Here is a 20843-nt window from a genome sequence, read left to right as displayed (position 1 = left end):
CATGCCCATCTCTCCCCACCTTTTCCTCTTAACTCCCTCTCCCCTCCCACCATGCTCCAAATTTGCTTGGGAGATCTTGTTCCCTTCCCCTTCTCCAGGAGACCATATGTGTCTCTCTTAGGGTCGTCCTTGTTTCCTAGCTTTTCTGGTGGTGTAGACTGGAGCCTGGTGGTCTTTTGCTCTTATATGAGTGACTCTCACTCAGGATGGTTTCTTCTAGTTCCATCAATTTGCCTGCAAATTTCAAGATTCCATTCTATTTTTTTTCCTGCTGAGTAGTACTCCATTGTGTAAATGTACAACACTCAACTTTATATGGAAAAACAAAAGACCAAGGATAGCCAAAACAACCCTGTACAATAAAGGAACTTCTGGAAGCATCACCATCCCTGACTTCAAACTCTATTTTAGAGCTATATTTCAGAAAACAGCTTGGTATTGGCACGAAATAGACAGACCAATGGAACTGAATTAAAAACATTGATATTAACCCACATACCTATGAACACCTGATTTTAAAAAAAGAAGCTAAAACTAAACAGAATGGAATAAAGAAAATATCTTCTTCAAGAAATGGTGCTGGCATACCTGGATGCTGACTTGTAGAAGACTACAGATAGATCCATATCTATTGCCATGCATAAAACTTAAGTCCAAATAGATCAAAGACCTTAACCTAGAGCCAGCCACATTAAACTTCTTAGAAGAGAAAGTGGGAGGTACCCTTGAACAAATTGGTACAGGAGACCATTTCCTGAACATAACACCAGTAGCACAGACACTGATATAGTCCATAAATGGGACCTCGTGAAACTGAGAAGCTTCTATAAGGCAAAGAACACAGTCGACAAGACAAAACAGCAGCCCATAGAATGGGAAAAGATCTTCACCAACCCACATCTGACAGAGGGCTAATTTCCAAAATATACAAAGTACTCAAGAAACTAGTCACTGAAACACCAAATAATCCAATTAAAAAGTGGGGGACAGAACTAAATAGAAAATGCTCAATAAAAGAACCTAAATTGGTTGAAAGACACTTAAGAAAGTGCTCAACATCCTTAGCTATCAGGGAAACACCAATGACAACTTATGCTGGAGAGGATGTGTAGAGGAGTTTGCTGGTAATGCAAACTCGTACAGCCACTGTAGAAATCAGTATGGCAGGTCCTCGGGAAAATGGGAAACAGTCTACCACAAGATCCAGTAATTCCACTCTTAGGCATATACCCAAATGACCCACATCCATGCAACAAAGACATGTGTTCAAGTATGTTTGTAGCAGCATTATTTGTAATAGCCAGAACCTGGAAGCAACCTAAATGCCCCTAACCTGGTAACTTTTTAAAAATTTGTGTTGCTGGAACATTAAAATTTCACATTCTTCATGATCATCTTAGTTCCATTTGCCTTTCCCTTTCATTCTTTTCTCCTGTTCCTTAGACTGCCATTATCATGTTTATTTGTGCATTCCATAAATGTCCAGCTCTCTCGGGCAGTTCTGCTCATCAACTGCTGACCCAGCCCAGCCCCTCCACTGTGGTGTTTTATGTGTTCAAGGGCAATACTTACTATCTTCTCTATTCCCTTACTGACCTAACTCTGCTTGTGCTTCCCATCCCTGTAAATGGCATCACCCTGTCCTAGTTACTTACTCTGGGTTGGAACCCAGAGTATGTGCTCAATCCAAATTTTACTTTATTACTCTCTGAAATTTATTTTTAAAAGCAAATTAAATCATATTACAGGGAATATGAGTCTTATAATATTCTCATTTGTCTCTTTGTGATTATTATGAGCCTGTAAAGAACATGAGTTTCAATCAGGTCCTCCTTAAAAGTAGTCAAGCTACATTTTTGTTGTTGGTAGGGTAGTGTAAGTTATTTATCAGTTCAGTCTTTTCCAGGAGTTGACAATCAGACACCATTTGTTGTGTACCAATATACCAGACAACAAACAGCCTGACCACTTCTGTGACTAAATACCTGTAACCTTTTAATTCTCTCTCACTGCTCAAATTTCCTGATAGAATGTAAGGAGTACAGTTTTTCCTCCCGCCACCTGGTCTTGTCCTGCACCAGCCCCAAATAACACCCAGAGACTCTGTATATGATATAATTCTGTTGGCCAGTTACTAGTTTCTTATTGGCTAGCTCTGTGTTGATTATTAACCCATTTCTATCTATTTCCATGTGGTCTTACCAGCGAGAGGTGGCTGGTGGTTCTAATCTCTCCAGACTCTCCATGTTGACCCCTCCTTTCTACTTCCTATTTCCTCCTTATCTCCTAGCCCCTCCTATCTTCCTTTCCTATTAGCCAACAGTGCTTTATTCATTAACCAGCATGAGAAATATTTATAGAATGACACCTCCCATCATCTCCTCTTTTCTGTCTAAATAAAAAGGGTTTTAACCTTAACATAGCAAAATATATAACACAACAGTTATCAAATAAGAATCACAGTTAATATTTAGTCCATTAACATAGTAAGATTTGAAGAAAATATTCCATCATCTCTCCTATATTTGTGTTTAAAGTCTAAGTAACTTATCTTTAATACTAAGGAAAACTATAACCATAACTATCTGTCTTCAACTCCCTCAAAGACCACCGAAGGATAGTATATAAACTCTAGAAATGACAGAGACAACTCACTGCCTGGTCACCCGAAGTTCTTTTGTAATCTTCCATCTTCAGCCCATAGGCCATAGTGTGTCTGGCAGACTCTTTAGCAAAGCAGGAAACTTTAAACTGTCTTCTTGTATTGGCAGTTTGTCAGTCACTTTCCTCTGTGTCCTGCAGACTGTCTGGCAGACTCTTCCATGAAGCAGGGACTCTATAGCAATGTCCATCTTGAATCAGCAGTCACGTTTCTATGGGTCCTGCATGTCCAGTTTATATAGCACAAAGTCAAACAGTCCAGACAAGAGCAGTATCTTGTCCAAATGGCTAGTCTTGCCATATTGGAAGTAAACACCATAACGAGTTTCTTCAATGTCCATCTTCCTTTCTGATGCAGGTGGTGTTGCCAGGAGCAATTATGTCTCACTGTCAAGAAAAACCCTAAGCCATTTTAAATGCCATATTCTGTAGGTCTTTGAAATGCCTATCTATCTCAAATACATCTCTGTGTATCTTGAAAAACCTAACTAACTTAACTCTAAGCTTTGACTATCATAGGTAATTATCTATAATCTGTACTAAGTTATACACTACATTTCTAACTGAGCTATATAAACACAATACCTAAACAAAAGGAGAAATATAAACATCACAAAATTGACCTTACATTGTATCAATATAAGAAAATCCATTCCAAAACAAAGTATTCATATCTATACCATAATCCCTTTTTTACCTTTAAAAAGATATTGGTTGTGATCATTAACCATTTATAACCAACCCCATATAAATGAAAACAAATATTTATAAACAATATTTGGGAATTTGGGCATTGTTCTTTGCAAACTACTCCCTTCTGGTAAAGGGAGCTGTCATGGGGGAATCCTAAGAAGATACAGAAATCTTGGCTGTAGTCTGCAAGGCTGCTTTGTTCAGCTGTTTTGAATGTAGGATCACCAGGAACTCTGTTTCAGGGGGTCTGGCGTGATCAAACCACATTAGTCTGGAAGGAATCCATAGCTTTTTTATTTTCTGTGGAAACAAAAATAGAAATCCTTTTCCCCAGTAACTTGTCCTTAGACTTAAATTTTGGAGTCAAAGCATTTTTAAAATATATAAATTGAATTAATGCAGCAGCATTTCCTTTATCAGTTGTTGTTATTTTCTCATCAGTCAAACAATGCAGAGACAATACAATAGCATACAGTAACCAGATTCTCTCTGAGCTTTTCATCTTTACATGGCTTTATTATTACTCTGTTTATTTTACTTTTATTTTTTCATTTTTTGAGACAGGGTTTCTCTGTGTAACTTTTATCGGTTCTGGAATTCACTATGCATACCAGGTTTACTTTAAAATCAGAGATCTGCTTGCCTCTGTCTCCCGGTGCTGGGATTAAAGGTGTGTGCCACCACATCCAGTTCCTGTCTTTTTTAAACCATTTTTTTTTTATTCTCTCCCAAGCCTATGTATTTTTTAAAACACACTGTAAAGTTTTAGCGCTTTTTCTTAATGTGAATCTGTCTTTACTGTAAATCTTTTTATAGCCACAAGCCTTTTATCAGGTAAACAACAACATTTCTAAAATGAAAGTCTTTATTTTTTCTGCCACGGTTTATAAAAGATGGCGGTGGCTATTTTACCGCCAGTACTGAAAGCTGTGCTCACTGCCTTGGTCTGCGCTGCCATCCAGCAAGCATGCTGCCGGCTTGGAGATGTGGTCGCTGCCATTGCCATCTCTCATACACACTAATAAATTGTTAGCAGTGCTTCTTAAAAGCCATGCGGTTTTTTGCCGCTTATGCTGAGTCAGTAACCTTCCCTTAAAGGAGCCGTGCGAATATCTGCTTGTCTCTCGCAAAGCAGAGTTCAACCGAGAAAAAAATTCTGTTAGTAAGAAGACTTGCTTGTTTCTGTTCTTTTGTTTGTAAAACCCTTTTTAAAGCTTTTGTTATATTTTAAGTGTAAGTTCTTATTAGCCACATGGGCACCATTTGTAAGGTTTTTCCTCCCGCCACCTGGTCTTGTCCCGCCGCCACGCCAGCCCCAAATAACACACAGAGATTCTGTATATGATATAATTCTGTTGGCCAGTTACTAGTTTCTTATCGGCTAGCTCTGTGTTAATTATTAACCCATTTCTATGTATTTCCATGTTGTCTTACCAGCGAGAGGTGGCTGGTGGTTCTAGTCTCTCCAGACTCTCCATATTAACCCCTCCTTTCTACTTCCTATTTCCTCCTTATCTCCTAGCCTCTCCTATCTTCCTTTCCTCTTGGCCAACAGTGCTTTATTCATTAACCAGCGTGAGAAACATTTACAGAATGACATCTACCATCACTAGAAGGCAGCCAGGGTAGGCAGAATGTCTTCAAGTTACAATAAATGTAACTGATTCTATCCTATCACTCCACTGCTTAAAACTCTGGGTGATTTCCCATGGGCTTGAGGATAAAAACCTCAGATTCAGTAACATGCCCCAAACTCTGCCATCTCACCTAGAGTCAGGCTCTTCAAGGCTCTGGAAAGAGCCAAGCTCCCATGAGTCTTTGCATACAATTGGCTATGGCCAGAGTACTGTAATCCCTTTCAGTTTCTTTTTCTTCAGTTCTTACACTTACCACGTTTTCATTAGACAAGCTTTTGTCTTTTTAAAACTCCTATTCCAAGTCGATGCTCCTTTTTTTAGCTTGCTATTAGCGCCTCAATTTCAGTTTCTTTATAGAAATGCCGGATTTCATTTCTTCCCGTTTTAAATAAAATGACCTGCTTATGTGTAGGTAATAAAGTCGCCCAGGGCGCCCTAAATCCAGTTGTGCTTGATTAAGACCCAACTACCAAAGGCGTACACATTTTCTCATTCTGGAAGATTTTTTTTTTTTTTTGTATTTGCTTATGTATTTTATCGTGGCTCACCGATGTGGTATGGGAAACAAAGGTTTAGACAGAAAATATAATATTTCTCAAGACATTTTATATATCTCAGCCTTTTCCTTCTATAGGAGCTACAGGCAGATTGTTCAGACCTTAGGATTGACTACTTGAGCTGGGCTTCCCTTCCCACGTGTAATCGGTATAAATCTGCAAACAGGAGTGACATACTGAACTTACATGATTGCAGTAGTCGTTTATTCAGTGAACTTCTAATGTGTGTATCTAGTTTTGTTTCTGGGGCTAGAAATGATATCGCTGATGTAAAACGCTTAGCGACTATCTCTGTTACAGATCTTCACTGCTACTTGTTCTGCCAAAGCTGTGCGTTGACGTTGGCATGTGTCATAGAAGTTATGCTGTCACTATCCCCTCTAGGTCCCTGCTTGGCCAGCATCCCTTCAGAAGTAGATGCGCTCCCAACACCTAGCAGTGTGCGGCGTGGCCGCTCTTCCAATCACAACCGATAGGGGGCGCGCGGCGGGGCCACCTACCGCCTCGACCACGACATCTACGCTTGCGCCCCATTGACACCGCTTCCGCATCTCTCCTTCCAACCACCTTTCGCCCCGCCCCGCGCCTCAACGCTCCGCCTCCGTTGCCCCTAGCGTCTGTTTGTTGACTTCCGGGAGCGCAGTAGTGGTCGATGCCAAGAGGGTCGCTATGGGGGCACCGGGGGCTAGGGCAGTACCTTAGGCCCAATCGAGTCGCCCCTGCTGTCTTTCCGAAGCAGGCACAGATTCCCTTCACGGTTTTCGGCATGGCGGAGCCTGAGTCGTTGGTGCCGGGTGAGTCGCGCCCGGTTCATTGTGGCTGGCCAGGAGGGAGGGTCCGCGGGCGGGCGGGAGGCCAGGCCCCGCCTCCAGGCCGGCCCTGTTGGGGTACAGGCCGCAATCTGAGCCACTTCAGTGAGAGCAACCCTAGCCTTGCATCTGCGAATAAATAGCTTTGTTGGGACTGGGAGGAAGGGACTCGGAACTAGAGGAAGAGGGACCCTCTGTGTGTTTTTTAGTAAGCATTCCTTGAGTTTTCTCGGAGGTTGTGGCAGCCATTATTCTCTCACTGAGCTTCCCAAGGTCTCTACTTAACACTTAAGTTTATGGCTTGTCCTCAGGACTCACTTAGATACTGAATTCAGTAACGAGTGGGAGGACATGAAGAATGGAAGAAACAAACTAGACAAAGGAAACCCTTTTAACGATTGACTGTCCATCCTTAAACGTTAGTTTGACGTATGTAAAAATTATGACCCAGTATGGCTTCCGTACCCGGTACACAGGTAGACATTTCCAGAAGCAAAATTTACTACAATCCTTTGGAACGTAGCTGTTTAATAATCTGACAAAATGATGGTCATAACCCACTGAATTGATTTTCACATGCACTATAATGAGTCACCACTAACACTTTGAAAAATAACTAGTAATATTGGAACAGAATTATACATTTAAATATGTATTGCACTTTCTGCCATGCTCTTGCCTCAAACAGGATTTGGTTTTATGTTTCCAGGAGTTCATACCTTAGTAAGGGTACAGAAAAATAAAGTGACAATAGGCTTGACATTAGAAGCCAGCCAAAGAATAGAACAGGGCCAACAAACTCTGGTTCTGGGTTGGGGGAGTGCCTGAAGAGGTTTTCTAGGGAGCCAGACTGAAACAGTTAAATTATTTCTTGTAAAGAATTCTTGAATCTTTCTAGGCCCTGGCCTCCCAAGGCTCAGTTATTAAATTGGAACTGGTTTGCCTCACATTTGTTCTCAAATGGCTTAGCCCCTTGCACATCCACTGTGGTTTCTCAGAAAATTTCCCAGAATCTGGGTCTGGATTTCAATTTGGGGTGTGTGTATGGAAGGATAACACTGGGGAGTGTTAATGGATTTTTGGTCTTTTGAAATGGTGCTGTGTGCGTTTGTATAGTAACTGGGAAGTGTTAATAGATTTTTAGTATTTTCAAAATGGTGCTGTGTGTGTAAATAGTTACTGGGAAGTGTTAATGGATTTGTGGTCTTTTGAAAATAGAGCTCTGTGTGTGTGTGTGAGTGTGTGTATGTGTGTGTGTGTATGTGTGTATAAATGCTGGAAACAGTTAATGGATTTTTAGTCTTTTGAAAATAGTGGTGTGTGTGTGTGTGTGTGTGTGTGTGTGTGTGTGTGTGTGTGTGAATAGTCACTGAGAAGGGTTAATGGAGTTTTAGTCTTTTGAAAATGGTGGTGGTGTGTATGTGTGTGTGTGTGTGTGTGTGTGTGTGTGTAAATAGTTGCTGAGAGCTGTTAATGGATTCTTGGTCATTTGAAAATGGTCTGTATGTGTGTGTAAATATGTCTTAGGAAGTGTTAATGAATTTTTTCTGTCTTTTAAAAATGATGCTCTGTGTGTGTGTGTGTGTGTGTGTGTGTGTGTGAATAGTCACTGGGAAGGTTTAATGGAGTTTTAGTCTTTGAAAATAGTGGTGGTGGTGGTGTGTGTGTGTGTTTGTGTGTGTGTGTGTGTAAATAGTTGCTGAGAACTGTTAATGGATTCTTGGTCATTTGAAAATGGTCTGTATGTGTGTGTAAATATGTCTTAGGAAGTGTTAATGAATTTTTTCTGTCTTTTGAAAATGATGCTCTGTGTGTTTGTGTGTGTGTGTGTGTGTGTGTGTGTGTGAATAAGGGTTAATGGAGTTTTAGTCTTTTGAAAATGTTGGTGTGTGTGTGTGTGAATAGTCACTGGGAAGGGTTAATGGAGTTTTAGTCTTGAAAATGTTGGTGTGTGTGTGTGTGTGTGTGTGTGTGTGTGTGTGAATAGTCGCTGGGAAGGGTTAATTTAATTTTAGTCTTTTGAAAATGGTGGTGGTGGTGGTGTGTGTGTGTGTGTGTGTGTATGTGTGTAAATAGTTGCTGAGAACTGTTAATGGATTCTTGGTCATTTGAAAATGGTCTGTATGTGTGTGTAAATATGTCTTAGGAAGTGTTAATGAATTTTTTCTGTCTTTTGAAAATGATGTTCTCTCTCTCTCTCTCTCTCTCTCTCTCTCTCTCTCTCTGTGTATGTAAATAGTTACTCAGAAGTGTTAATGGATTTTTAGTGTTTTAAAATGGTGCTGGTCCAAAAACAGTTGGTGAATAGTCCTCAGATCAAGTAATGACAATTTAAGAATGTTAAATCTCAACATCCATCTCCATGGCTTGATCCATTAATTGAAGTTTCATTTTTCCTCAGTGGGAATAGGAAAGGCTAAAGTGTTTCAATGTGTTAAAAGCCTGGGTGATATGCTGTCTTTCACACTAAAAGTATTGAAATCTGTGTTTAATTTTCTACCCGCCAATATAGTGACATGCAAACAGTCATGAATAGTGTAGAACAGAACTTTTCTGTGAGAAAATCAGAACAAACTTCAATGTAACTTTTTACTATAGGAACACCTAGGTATAAGTAGCAAGGAGAACTATATTATCAGTAATATAGTTGAGAAAATAAACACCCATCATTAAACGTTTTGGTAATGATTTGAGAGATTGCTGTGTAGTGCATAATTGACTTTTAAAGCCTTATATGGCTTGCCATAGTGGAAGTAAGACAGTATGTATATAATGTTTATTTCTGCTCTGCCCCTGGTTTTAATGGATAGTCACAGGCATTATCAGTAGAGTTTGGTATTTGTAGTAGCATTCCATCCTTGAATGCAAACACTGGAAGTTCCTTGGAAGAACTAAAGAAAATCCAAATTCACTTAAAGAGGTCCTCTACAAAAATTCCTGTAAAGCTAAGGAACAAACTGCAATGCTGCTTTGGTTCTGAGTGTGGAAAAAGGACCAGACTATGAGACCTTGGCCAGAGTGAGTAGTAGAAGGCACAGACTGCATCAGCTTATTCAGAACTGGCTGTCTATTTAGTGAAAGCAGAACAATTAGTGATGGATGACTGCTTTCTTTGCCATTGTATATATTTACTTGATGTCATAGATGAAACTAACATGAAGTACATGGAATAGGGCTGAATTAAGGTGCAAGAAGGAAGGCTTAAATAATGTTCAGGCAGAGCCAAAGCTATCATGGGAGGAAAAGAGTTTAGATGCATGTGATTTGAATGTGCTTTAATAACAGGCATTGTGGTTCAATTTGTGAAATGAAAACTGTTTTACATTTGCAGATACAGGTGCTGTGTTTACATTTGGCAAAACTAAATTTGCTGAAAATATTCCTAGCAAATTCTGGTTTAAGAATGACATACCTATATGTCTTTCGTGTGGTGATGAACATACTGCTATTGTTACAGGTTAGTATTACAATCCTAAATGAAGATAGAAATTCTTGAATAATCCTAAATATTGTCTGTCCTGTTTAATAAAAATTGTTGCTGCTTAATGTTAGAACTCTTTACACGTAATGGAATCAGCTCATCCATAGAAGGACAAGGTAACCTGCCTGAACACAGTAGGATGCAGTTTAAACATCTGTTTTTATTGCCTATAATATATTTGTTTTATGTCTAAAAATTGTCATTGATTTGGAACCCAAGAACCCCAAAAGGAGTGATGATATTATAGCATTGCATTTGACCATATTTTTACCTTAAAAAAAACTACTTAAATGTTTCTGATATTGTATATACATAAAGAACAGGGTTTCTCGTGTGTTAAACATATTGAAAGTGTATAGAAAGTGGTTTTGTATTTGTCAGAGGATCCTTTAAAAATTGTTTCAAGAGTCTTTTCAAACTTAACCTTAATATACTTAAATGGTTTTCTACATGTGAAACATTTTTGGAATCTATTTCATTGCAATAAAAAATGTTAATATGTAATCTTCAAAAAATACATTACACTTAATGTGTCCATACATGGACAGAGAAGGTAGCCACTCCTATTTCTTGTTCTTTAGTATTTTGAAAAATATATGTTTTTTGTTTCCTTGTGATTCTTTCATCTACTGTTATCTATGTGAAGATGGCTTTAATTTGTTGTTTCTCTTTCCCTCCCACTAGGAAATAATAAACTTTACATGTTTGGCAGTAACAACTGGGGTCAGTTAGGATTAGGATCAAAGTCAGCTATCAGCAAACCAACATGTATCAAAGGTTTGGGGCCTTTTCTTCTTTATATTATTTATATTCTTCTTGATATTTTCCAGATGACATTTAGTAGCTTTAATATTGATCCTTTGACTCTTTAATGTTTTTATTGTTTAAGATTTTCTTGAATATTATTAATACCTACTCTTATTCTTTATGGGAAACTCACAAATACTTTTATGGTGGAGTCAAAAAGTCTCTTTGACTCAAAACCCAAGAATCACAAAGGAAGTAATGATCCTCTAGTATTGAATTTGACTTCTAAACAATTGCTTGTTTGGAAAGGGGCTTAAATATTACTACTATTACGTATAAGGAAATCAGTCTTTATAATGAATTGTAATTTGGAGTTTTGTCTCATCATGGTTATACATAGTTACTGGTTATTAAAATACTACAGAATAATGAAATGACTAAACAAAGCATCAAGACTATGGGTTGATGAATAGCATATAAGAACAACAGAGCAAAGTATTTCACATCAGTATTGTCTCAAATACATGACTTTCTCACCATCATTTGTAAACTTCTGGGTGTAGCTTATGAACATAAATAAGTTTACAAGGTAGTAGATAGTCCTGGGGATGTGGTAAGAACAGTGTTCTCTAGCTTCAGGGCCCAAATATAAATTTCAGCTTAAAGTTTCTGTGTGATTTTATCATAGCCATGCTATCTATAGGCATTATTATGAAACTATTAATGTTATGATTAGAAAATATTTAATTGGACACAGACTACTAAACACTTAGTATTGCCAGTGACCATGACTTTACAAATACCTAATAAATGTTATCACAACCTATGAGATCCTGGAAGCAGAGACTCTTAGCCAGCTGTGCAGATGCTTTGCCAGTTAATTAGGAGATATTTGTATATGTTGAAAAATATGTAAATGAAGCCAGTGGTAGTGGTGCACTCCTTAATCCCAGCACTCAGTAGTCAGAGGCAGGTGGATCTCTGTGAGTTTGAGGCCAACCTGGTCTACAGAGCCAGTTCCAGGAAAACCAGGGCCACACAGAGAAATCCTGTCTTGGAAAATCATATGTATGTATTTATGTATGTATGTATATTTATATGTATGTATAGTTATGCATATATAAACACATAAATATATATGTGTATATATATGTATATATATATGTGTGTATATATATATGTGTGTGTGTATATATGCTCAGCTGAACTACTTCAACCCATGTGTATGCCCATGATTATTAGTTTTAGTGTTTTTATTGCGTGTCTCAGAAGTTTGTGGCAGGTTAGGTAATAAATAAAGTTTGGAAGAGGCAATATAATAGAATGCACTGGATCTTGATATATTAATTTCCCATAGTTATTTTTAATTAGATGCCTTGGCCCTACCTTTGAGCCAGGAACTCACTGTTTGCCACACTCCACTGATTTTTATGCTGCACTGTGCACTATGGATAAACATTTGGATTAGTAGTTACGACCACTGATTTGGAGTCACCAAGTTTATACTAGATTTTAGTTGCAGTTGTGGGGTTTCAGAGTACATGCAGAGCATGCTCCAAGTCCTGGATCCCATCCCCTGTAGTACAATAAAGAAACGCCAGTTGTACCAGTTAATTATCATTTGACCTAGATTATTTATCATATTCATGCCCAGAAAATCTTGTAATTGTCATATTCTCATGTCTAGCTCTTAAGCCTGAGAAAGTGAAGCTGGCTGCCTGTGGAAGGAACCACACCCTAGTTTCAACAGGTACAGTATACATTCTGTGTAGTTGCTATCTAGCCTTGAGAACTGGCTTCTGACTTCAGTAGTAGTTGTGGCTTTGTAAAATTACTAGGCACGATACTTTGGTGTCATTTAGAATAGAGTTTTAACAATGTAAGTGTTTAGAGCATGCACTTTGCCTTTGTGAGTCTACAAATAAATGCCGAGTAGCTAAGGATCAAGAGCTAGCATCTTTTTCTCTGGGGGCACACCTGGGGATGCTTCCTCCTGTTCCTTGCCCTTCCTTCTTTGCTACAGAATTTGAATGGAAGCCACAGGAAATGCTCTGGATAGGAGTCATCTCAGTTTCACTTAAAATCTACCTAGCAAGTCTAATGTGTCTAGAAGTTCATTAAGTGAATCTTAAATTTATATAGAAAAATCAAAGGAGACACACAATAGTCCAAACAATTTTTAAAAGGAATAAAGTTTGGAGCTAGCAATATTCTGATTCTAGTCCCTATCATAAAGTTACAATAATAGTGGCAATGTATATTGACAAAGAGTAGATGAAATTTAATGAAATAAAGCAGTGCAAGAAGCAGGCCAGCGCATGTATCCATGGCTGATTTCTGCTTTCATGTTTTCTCCTGCTGAACTATAGCCCCAGCAGCTGACTTCTAAGAGCTTTGAAGACAGTTCAGTGGAGGGAAGGATGGTTTTACCACATGCTGCTGAAGAGTTAACAGTGCCTGTTTACTGTCTTTCCCTAGCCCTGTTCTTCCCGATCACTGTTTCCTAGCCATTCTCTCTACCTTAGCTCTCTATACCGCACTCCCCTTTGCTCATACCCTTTTCACTGTTAATATAGGATGTATCTGCCGTTTACCAGAATGTCTCAGACGTTGGGTGACGACAGTATGTTAATGAACATTTTTTTTTTTATGTGTACAGATAGAGGCAGTGTATACGCAGCTGGGGGAAATAATGAAGGACAGTTGGGGCTTGGGGACACTGATGACAGAGACACTTTTCATCAAATATGCTTCTTTACACCTAAAGATACCATCAAACAGCTCTCTGCTGGTGCTAATACATCAGCTGCATTGACTGGTAAGACTCGTCTGTGCTTCTTTGTGGACACCTCTTTTCTTTTAAGGGTATATGAACTCAGTAAATGTGTGTTAGTATTAGCATTCTGTGGATCTTCAAAACTAGAACCTGAAATCTACATGTATATTTTGACCTGTATAGAAGGTGATTGATAAATATATTCTCAGCCCTGCTGGCCAGCTATTCTTTTAGCTCTTCTTTTGTTTTGGTTCTGGTTTTTGAGATTGGGTTTTACTGTGTTGTATAGCCATGGCTGTCCTAGCTCTCACTCTATAGACCAGGCTGGCCTGAAAATCACGGAAATCCTTCTGCCTCTGCCTCCTAAGTGCTAGGATTAAAAGTATGTGCCTCTGCCGCCCTAGCTAGATATTCTTAAATGTTGTCTTCATTGTATATTCTGATTGGTATGCTTGTGGCTTTAACTGAAGTCTCTATGAGAAATATAGATAGAAATCTGTTGGGATGTATGTTGTTTTAAAATTGTGTGTTATATTGGTCACTACATATCTCTGTCTTCCTTCTCAAAAGTAGATATGAGAACTTGGAGCCATGATCCATGTGTGACCTCACTGAAGCTGCAAGCTGCTGGCTTACAGCTTTCGTCCAAGCAGAAAGAGATAAAACAACATCTGGTGTTGTTTAACTATATAGTTTATTATTCAGTGTCACTCCTTCAGTTTTTACTTTCAGTTTTAATTTTGGCTTATTATTAAACTGTCTCAAAAATCAATTTTTTCATTCACTAAAAGAAGTTGATGGGTATTGTTGCACAGTTAATCTCTTTAACTTTACTGTCAGAGGCATGGTGGGCATGAGTTCATGGCTACACAGTTAAGATGCGGGTTTTTTTTTGTTTGTTTGTTTCTTTTGCTTTTTTTAAGTAGTAAATACCCTCCATTTAGCTTAACTATCCCCAACACTAAAACCTTATCAGAAAGGACATAACTGAATGTGATTTTAAGGTGATGAATGTTAATATGTCTCATTCTCTGAAGCTAGGCAGACTGTATTTTCAGGTATACGATAATAAAAAAAAGAGTGAAATTCAATGTGTGTTTTGTTTTGTTTTTCTTTCTCCTTTGAAGCATTTCCATGGTGTCTCCCGAGCAAGTTTTTATTTGGGACCTTGCTCTTTTCGTTTGGAGACATGTAGATGCTTTCTGTTGTCCCTCAGTTCAGTGGCAGGCACACTCCCTGGAGGGAGGGAACCCTTTCTGTGTGAAGACCTTAAAAGGATACAAAGTGACTGTAGAAAATGGCATCTTGTGTTTACTATTGAGATAAAAATATGAGCATAACTAAAGTGATTTACCATCCACTCATTCTATGCTCTTTATTCTTATACAGCATCCAACAATAGAAGTTGAACTTGCAGGTCACAATCTGATGTAAATGGCTTTTATGACTTTCCATTTTCAGTATTCAGAATATGTAAGGAGGGACATAATAATGTGTTGTGTATGACTTTTTTCTCTTTTTGTTTGTTTTGAGACAGTCTTACTTTGTAAACCTAGCCGGCCTGGTGTATATTATGTAGCTTAGAGACCGGCTGTATTCACAGCAAGCCCCCTGCCACTGCCCGCCCCCTGAGCTCTGGAATTAAAGGCATGAGCTTCCTTCCATACCTGGCTGAATTGTTGTTTTCAAAGTGACTGGCAGAGGATTTTGAGTTTTCTCAATTGAAGGAAAAGATAGATGTTTAAAATTCTAGATAAATCTCTCTGAGTTGATCATTATATTGTATATATGCATTTTGACATATCATGTTGCATTCCATAAATGCCTACAGTTATTATATATCAATAAAGAATAAAATAAGATTTAAAAATTGTAAGCCAGAAGACAAATGATAGCCTATAGGAAATGTCATAGCTTGAGAGCCCAGTTTGCCTTTTGAAGACCTTTATCCCCTCTTGCTTTCTTTACAGAGGATGGAAAACTCTTTATGTGGGGTGACAATTCTGAAGGGCAGATTGGTTTAAAAAATAAAAGCAATGTGTGTGTCCCTCATGAAGTGACCGTTGGGAAGCCAATCTCATGGATCTCTTGTGGATATTACCATTCAGCTTTTGTAACAAGTAAGATGAACACTTTACATTGTCTCATTTCTCAATCATTACTAATAATGATGAGTTACATTAACAGGTTGTTCAGCTACTGAAATAATGTATGTTTTATGAACTATAGAAATGATCACTGAAAGTATAGTCATTAATGTATGTTTTAATTCAAAACATTTCTCCATTTCTATATTGACAGTTTGTAATTTCAAATTTTCTCTGACATGCCAACTTTTTAGAAAGTAAATACTGGGTCTGTTATAAAAATGAGATTGCTATTTTAGAAATCTTTCTAAATTTTGGTTCTCAAACTTCTTAGCCTTTTTTGACATTAAAAACTACTCATGAGCCACTCTCCCCTGATTCGCCTGCTCTATTCTTTCTGTACTGGTATTTTTTTTTTTATTGTTTCAAATAAGTGTGTCATGGAGTATTCTTGGGAGAACCAGGGTGCAGATTAGATGCAGAAGGATGAGACCTTTGTCCTTTGGTAAAACTTTTCTCGGTATCTGCAGCCCATTAAAATATTAAAATATTGAACTGTTGGAGTCTACATGTATGTTGACATCTACATTTACAGCTCTCCTTCTAACTGACTGTTTCTTATAATCAGATGCTCAGATGAAGTAGTGTAGTGGATTCATTTAGAACAGCAGTTAATTCAGAAACCCATAAGTGGGCAGAGTGCTAGCCTAAGTGATTGCCAAGCACTCAGCCCTAAACAGGACATCTCTGTATCACCCCATCTCGAGCTTAGGGAATATCCCACAAATCAGCAGAGAGACAGTAAGATCTGGGAGATATGGAGAAAGCTGTCTTCTGAACATGATGTGATGGCTCTACACAGAATGTCACAGTGCTGTGGTTATTTACACAAGGGATAAAGGCTTTTGACTTTCTAGGCATTAATAGTTCCTATCAGTACATGGTTTTTCTACATCCATACACAGAAAGAGGAAGATGTAGCAGCAACTCGTAATGAATAGACACTGCCTATGTTTCCCGAGTACTTTTCTAGTCACTATTTTTGTTTGTTTGTGTGAAACAACAACCCATGATGTGGCATATTTCCTCCAGTTTCATAGTAACAGTGATTACTAGTGGATTCAGCAAGTAAGTCGCAGGGTTACAGATATGAATATAAAAGTCTGAGCTTTAAGAAGCTCACAGTCATAGTGTGATAACTAATACAGAGGAAAGGAGTGTTAGTGTGGACAAAGTGGAAATAGTTCATAGCGCCATCTAACCAAAACGTTTTCTTTACAGTTATTCAACTTAGGCATTTCATACATAAACAAGCTTTCCTGAGCAAGTGTCATAAAAAAAAAAATGAACTGTCTGGGCTTGGCTGCTCAGGCCTATAATTTTAGCTAGTCAGGAGGCTAAGTAGAAGTATTCTATGCTCAAGGCCTGCTACCAGAGTGGGTTCAAGGCTAGCCTGGGTAATGTAATGAAATGCAGTCTCAAAATGTGAAACTTATGAAGAACGCTGGTGCTTAAGCTCTTTGGTCAAGCTCTTGCCTAACATGTTCGAGGCCCCAGAGTTAATCCCTGGTACCACCAACACATATGCATGCCGTAAAGGTATAGAGATAGTCTTTGCTGTATTTTCTGGAGAAACTAAAATGATTTTCTAATTCTTTATAGTCATGAATTCTTTGTGAAGGGTAATAGATTAAAATAACTGAGATTAAAGTAACTGCAAGGTGAAAGATATCTTAAGAAAGATCAGAATAACTTCATTACTTCATTTATGGAGCATGAGAACAAGAGCCAAAGGATCAGCATTCTGTTTACATTTATGTCCCCATGAATCTTTCTACTTTTCTTCCGACAGTGGATGGGGAACTGTACACATTTGGAGAACCCGAAAATGGGAAGTTGGGCCTTCCTAATCAGCTGTTGATCAATCACAGATCACCCCAGCGTGTACTGGGGATTCCTGAGAAGGTGATTCAGGTAGCCTGTGGTGGAGGGCACACTGTGGTTCTCACAGGTATGTGCAGAGCCTGCTATGCTCCTCTCTGTGTTCAGTGGTAGCTAGTGACATTCTCATGATCCTCTTTATTGTGACAAGAGAAGCATACTTGGGGCCGGAGAGACGGCTCAGTGGTTAAGAGTGCTTGCTTTTCTATCACAAGGACCTGAGTTTGGATTCCAGCACATGAGTTGGCCAGCTCACAGATTTCTATGTAATTCCAGCTCCAAGGGACCCAACACCCTTTTCTGACCTTGGTAGGCACTTACACATACATACACACATACACACACATCACACTAAAAATAAGTTTAAAAAGAAGAATATTTAACATGAGCTGTAACTTCTAAAGAGATTTTAAAGTTTATACTGTAAGATTGTTACATTATATAAATATATATATATATATATATATATATATATATATATATATATGATGTTGTATTTTTAAAACCTTTTTAATCTAACTGAGTTATGTATCTGATCTGAAGTTCATCCTCTCCCTTGGCTCCTGAAAACCACCATTCTTGGTCTCTATGAGTTTGACTTCTATAGATCCTATAGGGAAGCAGGCCTTGCATCTCTTTGAATTATGAACCCTGCCTTTCATTTACATAGCTAAGACATATTTCTGGTTCTGGGAAGACTTTTTTAAGTAAGAAAAATTGAATCTTAATTGTTCTGCTAACATAATTGACAATTCCCCAGCCAACAGATGCTTAGTGGCAGCAAACTATATTCATATGTATATTTCGTACTCATCTAAAAATTAATGTTTTCCCTACAATACTTGCATTTGAAGAAGCTGCCTTCCTGCTATTTTCTGATTTTGATGTTTTATATTTATAATGTGTAAGTTTAAAGATTTCTTTGTGATTTTTATAATCTGTTATAATAATTCTTTAAAAATTGGTAAAGTTTTAGAAATCCTTCAAAATAATGTCTTTGGCTTATGAATTTCTTACTTTGTGAAATATACCATCTTATTTTTAGTTTTCTAGTCAGTATGTTGAAATATACTCACTATTTTGTAATATGAAAACCAAATAGAGGTCTCCAAATTTGTTCAGCATCAGATTTAATATAAATGAATATTGTAGTACTAATATATTTAGATAATGGGTTTTTAATTTTAAAACAAAAAAACTAGTAAGGGCTGGGGAGATGCCTCAGCAGTTGACCCACTAGCTGCTTTTACAGAGGACCTGAGTACAGTTCCCAGTACCCACACTGGGCATCTTGTAACTGCCTGTAGCTCTGATTCCAGAGGAGCCAATGCACTCTTCTGACCTCTGCAGACACTTGCATGCACATGGTGCACCCACATTCACTCAAGAACGCACAGAAATAAATATAAAAATTAAAAGAAAATTGTAAGCCCAGTCATTACTTAATCTGTAGCTCACACAATGTGTTTTGTAAAATAGTTTTATTAAATTACTTTTAAAAGGGGATATCTTTGTAGGATTTTTAAAATTCTGGCAGTGAAAGGAAATAGTTTAATAATATTTGAGATTTTTGTGAGCTGGTGCGGTAATTATAAATACATACCAGGCAGTTCTCTGAATTATACATCTTGTAACCCACCTGATGATACCCATCATTCCTTTTATGGTTATTCATAAAAGACAAAGTCAGACCCAGGTAGTTATTGTGTAACACTTCAGTTTTCTCTGCTTTCATCACTGAAAATTTGCACTCCATATCAGTATTTTTAGACATAGCTCTTTCATAGTCAATTAATGTCCCTTGTAAAAGTTTAAATGTCACAGTTATTTCAGATATGATGTACCTCCACGGAATTCTTTTCATTTTTGTGTCCATTCCCTCTCAGAGAAAGTTGTATATGCCTTTGGGCTGGGACAGTTTGGCCAGCTGGGCCTTGGCACTTTTCTTTTTGAAACATCAGAACCCAAAGTCATTGATCGTATTAAGGACCAGAAAATAAGTTATATTTCCTGTGGAGAAAATCATACAGCTTTGATGACAGGTATGAGATCATTTCTCTGTTTTCCGTTAATAGAATTGGATATAGCTCATTATAAAATGAATGTATAATTCATATGAAAGCAAATGTGGGGGCATGGTGTAGCTCACTGATAACACATGTTCTTAGCTTTATGGAGTTCAGTCCCTAGCACCCAAACAAAAATGACTTGCATTCCTGAATCCTAAAGTAGACCTTTGGTGAAGAGTAAGACAGTAAAGTCCTTTTGAAATTGTATCAATTGAAAGGCTCGTAACTGTTCTTGAAACTCTCATCAAGCCAGAAAGGGAAATCACACAAGCTACAGTGTAGAAGAATGACATTTTAGGATGCTATGTCCCCCAGGGGGCGTTTCATGACTTACTTTTTCTTTCCTTTTGCAAAGTAGTAGAAAGAGAAGGGCTCTGCGATGACCACCAGGGGGCGTTTCAGGATTGACTCTTTTCCTTTCCTTTGGAGAAGGATACTGCAAAACCCACCGAGCAAACACATCTCTCTTCGTTGTCTTCTGCTTTACTTAAGGAGATGTTCTGTTGGCGTTGGCCTGCTTACTTCCTAGTCTCATAAATCAGATGGTGTTGATATGTAGGACTCAATAAAATTCTCCCTTAAAATGACTTAACCATTCACCACAAGGAACTTATATATTTGAAAATTTAAGTGCTTTGTAACAAAAGAACCTATAATTCCTCTGTTTCTTCTAAAAACAATGTAAAATATGAAAAATGTCAGAAATAATTCTAGTATATTTGAATAACACAAACTGTCATATTCTTGTTTTCCTTCCTTTAGAGAAAGTAGGAATTAGAAAACACAAGCTGCTACCACAAATAGTTCCCTCTTTCCCACAGAACCCTTCAAGAAAAATGACCTGCCCATCGTCGTCTATTGATGCTCTCCTTTGCATAGCATGTAACAGCACTATGTAGAATCAAAAGCAAAAACATCCTTGCCCCATAGGAGCTGTTGATATATGTCCCTTACTGTGGTGCCCCAATAATAGCTTTTCTGTCCATGGTACCATTTTTCATCAACCCTAAATTGTCACTGATGATAAATATACTTTTTATGTATCATTTGTCTGACTATAGAGAGTTCAGTTAATTTTGCATAGTACTTTTTCTATCTGATGGAAAGAGTTATGGCACTAATAACTGAATATTAAGTTTGTTTAACTTTTTTTCATCTACCCTCCCCAGAAAACAAGCGTTACATATTATTCTTTAGTACATCTAATACAATTATATCTATTATATCTATTGATTTTCTTAAATTCTTGTTAGTTCCCTATCAATAGCTCATAATTTTTAAATGTTCTTTGAGCTTGGAAAAACAATCAAGCAAATAAGGATTTACTTTTTCAGGCAAGAGAAAAGCAGACATCAAAGGGATTTGCTTACTTTTGTAAATTAAAA

General features: G+C 37.8%; 1 protein-coding gene across 1 annotated transcript in view; it reads left to right on the top strand.

Moving 5' to 3' along the window:
* The first annotated feature begins 6052 nt into the window (after positions 1-6052).
* Positions 6053-20843, top strand: part of Rpgr (retinitis pigmentosa GTPase regulator) — a 51758-nt gene continuing 36967 nt past the window's right edge. Inside the window, exons 1-8 of the mRNA XM_051177932.1 lie at positions 6053-6342; positions 9689-9814; positions 10523-10615; positions 12273-12335; positions 13245-13403; positions 15332-15481; positions 17301-17459; positions 19276-19431. Of these exons, the coding sequence (XP_051033889.1) occupies positions 6201-6342; positions 9689-9814; positions 10523-10615; positions 12273-12335; positions 13245-13403; positions 15332-15481; positions 17301-17459; positions 19276-19431 (1048 nt within the window). The 5' untranslated portion in view covers positions 6053-6200. The remainder of the gene's footprint in view (positions 6343-9688; positions 9815-10522; positions 10616-12272; positions 12336-13244; positions 13404-15331; positions 15482-17300; positions 17460-19275; positions 19432-20843) is intronic.

The sequence above is a fragment of the Phodopus roborovskii genome, unplaced genomic scaffold (genome assembly GCF_943737965.1).
Source record: "Phodopus roborovskii unplaced genomic scaffold, PHOROB, whole genome shotgun sequence".
NCBI lineage: Eukaryota > Metazoa > Chordata > Mammalia > Rodentia > Cricetidae > Phodopus > Phodopus roborovskii.
The sequence above is the reverse complement of the archived record's forward strand: the minus strand, read 5'-3'. Positions and strand labels throughout refer to the sequence as shown.